A 7621-nucleotide genomic window follows, 5' to 3' on the forward strand; every position below is an offset into this window, starting at 1 on the left:
CAGCAGCGCGGGCAGCTTCAGGCGGAAGGTCTTGGCTCGGCCTGCGGGCGGGCGAGAGGGGAGGCTTGTGGCTCTGTGAGGGGAGGAAGGGGAGCGGGAGCCCTGACAGCCAGCGGTGCCCGTCCCAAAGCCAGACTCACCCACTACCCCAGAACACAATGGAAGCTCGGGCTCTGGCCCTAAGTTACCACTCCTTGGCATTGGGGGTGTGGGCTCTGATCACTGCACGGGGATGTCTCCCCCATTTTGGACATGAGGAAATGGGGCATGTGCCAGGCCGGCGCCCCGGGGTCACACAGTGAAGGCGCCAGCCCCCAGGGCCCCTCTGCAGAGCATGTCCCCAGGGCTGCGGGCAGGGTCGCTTTCGGGCTTGCGAAACCATCACTCTGGAAATGAACTCAGATTAAACCCCAAAAGGGGTCTGAGCCTTCGGTTGCTGGAAGCTGGGGTGAGGTGAGGCCCCCTGGCCCCCGGCCAAAGTGAGCAGCCCCTGGAGTCTCCTCACCCAGACCCTGCAGGGGGGCCCGACGGGAGCAGGGTGGGGTGCGGACACAGAGCAGGAGCTCGCGGGGGACACAGCCTTCCAGGGCAGCAGCTCCCGAGAGCCCTAGTAGGTGCGATCCCCGGGACTGTGAGACTGAGTCTGTCCCTCCACCTGGGTCTCTCCGCCCGGAGCCATTCAGGCCACATCCTCCATGTCCTCACCCCACCTCTGAAGCCACCCCCCCACCCCCGTCCTTCCTGCAAAGCAGTGGTCTAGGTAGCCCCTTGGGGAGACCTTCGACCCCAGGAGGGAGACCATGTGGTCGCGAGCCAGTGCCACACTTACCTGGGGCCAGCCAGCTGGAGGGGGGGGCCCGGTGATTGGTGTCCCGGGCCGGGGACCCCACCAGGTCAGTCTCCATCACCACTTCGAAGTTGAGGATGAACATGATGACCGCACCGTCCTCATTCTTCACGGGCACCACATCCACCAGGCACAGGAAGCAGCTCCCTGCGGGGGGACGCGCCGGCACCAGGGCTCGGTGGGCAGAGCAGAGGCAAGCAGGGCACCCCCACACCTGCAGGGCCATGCAGCCCGCACACTGCCCGCCTGTCCCCAGTGCCCCCTGCAGCACCCGCCAGCTCCCCGCACCCAGCGGCTGTCCCCTGCAGCCCTTCCTCTCGTCCTCCCGCCCCGCTGGACTCTCTCTGGTGGCTGCGCCTCCGTCTTTCCACCCCGCGTCCCTTTGCTTCCTGTCCACTGGACCAGGCGGTGCCTCAGGGAGACGAGCCGCCGGCGCCGGCCGGGGCCTCGGGACAGAGCCCTTCTGCTTGGTCCCTCATGCGCGGCCGGTCACCATCTGCCCCCCGTCTTTCCTCATGAGCTGCCAAGATGGAGTAGTGGCCACCTGCTACGTGGCCTGGCAGGTGTGGGCACCCCGGGTGGGCGAGAGGGCCAGCGCGCCCTCCTGCTCCCAGACTCCCCTTCCTGAACTTGTGCCTAGTCCTGGGGACCCCCCCCCCAGCACGTCCGCACATGCTCAGTAAGGCATTTTGAGAGGGAGCCCGTGCTCACCCAGGCTACTCAGGCGCCGCGTAACTGCCCAGCTTTATTGCCGGTCACTGTGGTCAGATTCGGGGGACACAGAGAGGAATATAGCGCATGGAGGGCTCAGGGTCTCTGCCGTCTCAGACTCCCCTAGGGGCCTTGAACACGCCCCCTGCAGCAAGGGGGACCACTGTCCCCATCTCTGTCCCCTCTCCTTGGGCCTGACGGTGTGGCCCACAGCAGGTGAGTTCACAAGCCTTGGAAGCTGGCGGCCAGTGGGCATGGCCACCGCACCCAGGCAGGAGGCTGTACAGAAGTGCTGGTCGCCGGTGTGCTGGGAGCGAGACTGGTTCCGCACCGAGCGTCAGGAAGCACTGCTTCCAGAGCGTTCCTCCATCTTGCCCGTCTTGTCTTCATTTCTCCCCCACCCCCTCCTGGCCACCTGAGCCCTCCACCAGCTGAGGTCAGCCCACCGGGCCAAATGGGCCAGCCCACCCTGCCCCCAGTCCAGGCATGACCCTCCTCGGTGCTGATTTCTCCAGGTTCCCCTCAGGCCCAGCTCTGACCTCCGCCTGCAGGAAGTCCTCCTGGTTCATCAGCACCCTGTCCCGATCGATCCTCCATCTCCTTCCTTCCAAAGACTCCCCTGCCTTGTGCTGCCTAGTCTGCCCTTCCCCCGCCTTCGGGGCCCCAAGTGGAGGAAGAGTCAAGGGTGGAGCGCAGGGAAGCGAGGGGACCTTTGGTCCAGCACCCCTATCCCAGGCCCCGGCCAGTCCATCCTTCTCCTTTCTACCACCCACCTTGGGGGGGCGGGGTCCGGGGAGAGGGCATCAGCCTGGAGGCTCTGTCAGCCCGGGCTGGGCCGGGGCTGAGCCCTGAGACAGTCCCGGCCGCTGAGGGCCTGATTCCTGGGAGACGCTGGCCAGGCGGGGACAACGCGGGGGGCAGGGCTGAGCGAGGGAAGCAGGTCTGCGATGGGGACCGAGGCGGGGTTAGTCACGTGGACGCAGGCCCTCCACAGCCATGGGCACAGGGTGGTGCTGGGTGAGGGCTGGGCCGAGAGGGGCTGGTCAGGGGTCCCGCGCCCCTCACACCCCCAAGCAGAGGGATCGGCCTGCAGGACCGAGTGGAGGGCTCTGCCAGGGGCTCCCTCAGCAGCCTCTCTGGCCTCTGGCCCCTGACCTCTGACCTCTGACCTGGCCCAGCTGAATCACAGCTGTGGGGCTGGAAGCCGCAGGGGGCCGGGCCCAGCTGGAGGCCGTTTGGCACCCAGACAGCCTGCCTAGAGTTTCTGCCCTAATATGGTGGTGGCCAGCGGCAGCCTGAGCAGGGACAGGCCCTGAGCTACAAGAGGCCGCACGGCCGGACACCTGCACCCTGCGACCTCGGGCGCACACCCTGGGCCCCAGCGATCAGGGCCCGGGTCACGGAGCAGCTCCCCTCCCAGATTCCTGAGTCTGGAGCCCCGAGGGGCCCCACCCTTCAGGATGGCTGTGGGGTTCTGCCCCGAGGCCTCGGAAGTCTCAGGTTAAGGTCTCAGCTCCCTAGTCCCGTCAGTTCAGGCTCCCACTGGGGTAGGACAGTGGCACTCTGCCACGGGGCCCCTGGCACCACACGGTGCCACACACCCTGCTGCACTGCAGAAATTCTCACTGCTGGCACAGGCCGGCGTCTGCTGCAGCGTGTGCACGCTCACACGCTCACACACGCGTGCACACGCACGCACGCAGCCCCTGGCCCTCGCCCCTGGCGACATAACAAGGAATTTTCCCTTTCAAACAGCCCTGTCAAAGCCTGGCTATTCCAGCAATGCGGGCTGGAGCCCTGCCTGGAGCTGCGGGGGGCGGCTGCCGGGTGGCTCGGCCGCTATTTTCAAGGGGACTGGAAGGAAACAGTGGCCCTGAATCAGCAGAGTCCCCGCCTGCGACTCCCCGAGACTGGGTGGGGTGCTCCTGAGCCCACATCAGCGCCCCAGCATTTCAGCACGCCCTGCAGCAATCCGGCCGGTCACCAGGCACAATCACGGGCCTGAGCAGGGGCGCAGGACATCACTGGGCCGGGGCAGGTGGGAGCGGGACCGCACGGTGGTGCTGGGCAGCAGCTCCGGGCGTGGACACCGGGCATGGACGCCGGGCGGCCTGCGGGGCTAGGGTGGGGGCCCAGGTGGCCTCACAGCGGACATCGAGAGGCGCCCGCCCCTCCCGGGGAGCCCCCGGGGGAGAACCGTGCCTCGCCCTACACGGCCCCGGCTCCTGTCTACCCCAGTCCGGTCGGGGTCGGTCCGGGGCTCCCCTTTCCTGCCCAGGCGGCTCCCCAGCCAGAGGCCGGCCCCACCCCCCTCCCCTGCGGGCCGCTGGCGCTGGCACTGGCCCCACTTCCCCGAGCTGCTGGAGGCGCAGTTCCCCCGAGCGCCGCTTGGCGGCAGTCGCGGCCTGCTCCGGAGAGCCCAGGAGCTGTGGGAGGAGGAGGGAGACAGAGGCGCGCGGGGAGGGACCCCCTCCCTCCTCGAGGAAAGTCTGTGGGGTGCCTCGGGCTGTGGCATCAGAATGACCTTGGGCAAGTCACCTCTCCTCCCCACCCCAGGCTGCTCCCCTGGCAGGCCGGGCAGCCCCACACAGGCTGTGATGTTTGTGAGCTGGGATGTGGCCTGATGTTTGAGCTGGCCCAGGGCAGGTCCTGGTAAAGGGAGCGGAAGGGGCGGAGAGGGACAGCAGGCCCTGGGGCCACACTACTGACCCCTCTCCGGGTGAGATGCCGGTGCGCAGCCTAGGCCACGTCCTGGACTAAACCCCCCACTCCCCCACACACCTTCCAGGTACAGCGAGGGCTCGGTCAGCAAGACACAGGCTGCCTGACCTCACCTGGTGCCAACCCACGCCCAGCCCACCCTGGGCACTGCCCCAAAGCCAAGCCCCACCCTGGGCACCACCAGCCTCGACTGGGGCCAGGCAGGAGCTGAGCCCAGTCTTGTCTCCAGACTGTAGGTTGGGGGTGTGCCATGGAGGCCCACGGTGACCTTGGGTGTCCTGGGGTGCAGACCCCCAGCCCCAAGCTCTGGCTGCTCCGCTGTATTCTAGACGTGCTCATAGCTCCTTGGGGTGGCCTTGGTCCCCCATAACTAGTTCCTGAACACTCAAATGTGAAGCATTAGGCAATCAGGAACAAGACTGCCTGGTGCCAGCCCCCCTACACTATGGAGTCACAGGACCCCAATTAAGAGCCCGGTAGGAGGCTGAGGAGGAGAGAACAACCCAGCAGGCAGAGCAGACCCCATCTGTGCCAGCCTCCGGAGGGGCGTCTCTTGCTGTGTGACTGTGGGCAGGTCACGCGCCTCTCTGAGCGCCAGCCTCCCCGTGGGCACCGCAGGGACCAGCGCTCCCTGCTCTGGGCGCCAGATGAGATGACAGATGGCCCGGCGGAAGCATCCAGAGCGCGAGGTGCGGGCCCTGCGGGGAAGGTGACCTCGGGGAGGCGGCCATCCTGGCCCCGTGGCCTCCTGCCTCCCTCCCCGCAGAGCAGGGCCCAAAGTCACACCGAGGGCAGGGGCTGGGGCCGGCCCTGCCCGCCCCCGGCGGAGGCTGTCTCCGGAGCAGCAGGGCTGTGCAGTGTCAGGTTATATTTAGCCTGGTGGCGGCGACAGGAAGGTGCAGCAGCAGCCTCTCCTGGCCGGGGGCCACTGTGTCGCTAACAGCACCCGCATGGGCAGCGGGCCTGGGAGGGCTGGGACGTGGCCGCGGGACGGGTCAGGCACTGAGCGGCCAGTGCTGACTGCGTGCGAGACAGCGCAGCACGTGCGTGTGCCTGTGTGTGCGAGCGTGTGTCCCGTGTGTGCGTGCGTGTGCGAGAGTCCGTGCATGTCGTGTGAGTGTGTGGGCGTGCGCACGTGCGTGCCTGAGAGTGCACGTGTGTGCCTGGGTGTGGGTGTGTGCGCATGTGCGTGTGTGCGCACGTGTGTGTGCACGTGTTGCGAGAGTCTGCGTGTGTGTCTGTGTGTGTGCGTGTGAGTGTGCATGTGTGTGCCTGGGTGTGGATGTGTGTGTCCACGTGTGTACATGTGTGCACATGTGTGCGAGAGTCTGCGTGTGTGCCTGTGTGTGTGCATGTGTGTGTGAGTGTGCACTGTATGCGTGGGTGTGGATGTGTGTGTCCACATGTGTGCATGTGTGCACATGTGTGCGAGAGTCTGCATGTGTGCCTATGTGCGTGTGTGTGAGTGTGCACTGTGTGCCTGGGTGTGGGTGTGTGGATGTGTCCACATGTGTGCATGTGTACACATGTGTGCGAGAGTCTGCATGTGTGCCTTGTGTGTGCGTGAGTGTGCGTGCGTGTGCACATCTGTGCCTGTGTGTGAGCGTGTGCACGTGTCACCTAGGTGTGGGCGTGTGTGTGTGTGCACGCATGCGTGTGCCTGGTGAGACCAAGCCTGTACCCTGACACCAGGGGCTGGGGTGCTCAAGTCCTCAGGGCACCTCACAGCAAGCTAAGCAGAAGCTCCTCCTCGCAGCGGGCAAGAGCATCTCCCTCGTGAACCTCTCAGATCGACAGAGAAACGATCAGAACTGGGCCTCCCTGGCGGCCTAGGGGTCAAATCTCAGCCTCCCACCACCAAGGCCTGAGTTCAGTCCCAGGGAGGGACCCCAGGGGCAGCAGACCCCTCCTGCCTCCCCACTGCCCCCTCAGCAGGGGATTTCAGTCGATCTGCCTGTTCTGCTCCCCACTGTCTCTGCTGAATCCTCTCACTGCTCCCACCCCCATACCTCTGGCCTGCACCCCAGTTCTTGTATGCATAAATAAATAAATATGCATATTTTTTTTAACAATTAAAACTAGTAAGAAAGTCCAGTTAAGCTGCCAGACCCAAGGTCAGGCAGAAGACAGGCAGCGTCTGTCCCCACCAGCGTCTGTCTGTCCCCACCAGCATCTAAGCAGCGGGAGGCCACAGTGAGGTTGTTTTCAGGGCTGGGGGTGGGGCGGGCACAACTTTGAGCAAGTAAAGGACGCAGAGGGGTGGGGGAAGTCAGGTGCTCTGATGGTAAATGTCAGAGCTGTCCCTGCTCCCCAAAAGAATCTATAAAACGCAACCCAATACCGTCAAGATTCAAATGGAGTTTTTCCGTTCGGGGACTTTAGATGAGGGAACCCAGCGCCGTGTCCACCTCCGAGGCGAGTCGACGGGTGGGCACCTTGCGCTCACCAGGACACTCGTGCCACCGTTGCTGGCCATGTGGCTTCGCGGCAAAAGGAACTAGCGGCAGGAGAACAGAGCGCGCAAAGACACCCATCAGCACACGGGGCGCAAGCCAGGGACAACAGTGACCCCACAATCAATGGAAAGGAACGGCCTGTTTACTAGAGTGTTGGGAAAATTGGCTCCGGACTCGGAAAAAAATACAACTTGATCCCGCTGGACGCGGGCAGAGGCTGGGCCATCTAGGCCCACTGAGAGCGGCCGAGCAATTAAGTTAATAGACGAAAGCAGAGACCTTGGCAGCGGAGGCAGCGGGACGTTCTTCGGGGGAACTTCAAAAGCACAAACAAAGCTGAATAAAAATCAATGGATATATCAAAAGTAAGGATACTTGTGGGGTGCGTTTAAAAGGCAGCCGGACGGGAGAAGACAGCGCGGCCCCAGTTCAGTGAGGAGCGTGTGCCGATGGCCGCGAGTCTGCGGGAACCTGGCTCGGCCAGAGGCAGCTCTGGGGGAGCAAGAGGCTCGGAGACAGCGGCCCCAAGAGGAAAAGGAGCCAAGGATCTGAGCGAGCCATTCCCGGAGATGATGCCCAAAAGAATCCGGGCCGCAGCGAGGCTCAGGCTCCCAAGAGATCTAACGCCCAGAAAGAGGTGACATCACCGTCACCGATAAGCCTGGTAGAAATGAGGAAGGTGGAAGGAAGGGCTGAGTGTGGGGACAGGAGCCCCGGCCCGCCGGGGCGTGGGGACAGCTGACCATTGGGCCCCGCTGATCCAGCAGTCCCAGTCCAGGGGGCACCCTAGGGACACCCGCTCACAGGAGCCACAGGGGCCCGGCGGAGGGCGGCCGCACACGAGGACAGAGACCTCGGGAGCTCCTCCCGGGGAGTGGGGAGGAGG

The 7621-nt window shown here is 64.8% G+C and overlaps 1 protein-coding gene across 1 annotated transcript in view; it reads right to left on the reverse strand.

Annotated features, from left to right (window-relative positions):
• Nucleotides 1–7621, reverse strand: part of KCNH2 (potassium channel, voltage gated eag related subfamily H, member 2) — a 26216-nt gene that overhangs the window by 11820 nt on the left and 6775 nt on the right. Inside the window, exons 2-3 of the mRNA XM_012733858.1 lie at nt 830–994; nt 5–41 (exon numbers count right to left, since the gene is read on the reverse strand). Coding sequence (XP_012589312.1) covers nt 5–41; nt 830–994 — 202 coding nt within the window. The remainder of the gene's footprint in view (nt 1–4; nt 42–829; nt 995–7621) is intronic.

This window comes from Condylura cristata, unplaced genomic scaffold, assembly GCF_000260355.1.
Source record: "Condylura cristata isolate star-nosed mole 26May11 unplaced genomic scaffold, ConCri1.0 scaffold00042, whole genome shotgun sequence".
Lineage (NCBI taxonomy): Eukaryota > Metazoa > Chordata > Mammalia > Eulipotyphla > Talpidae > Condylura > Condylura cristata.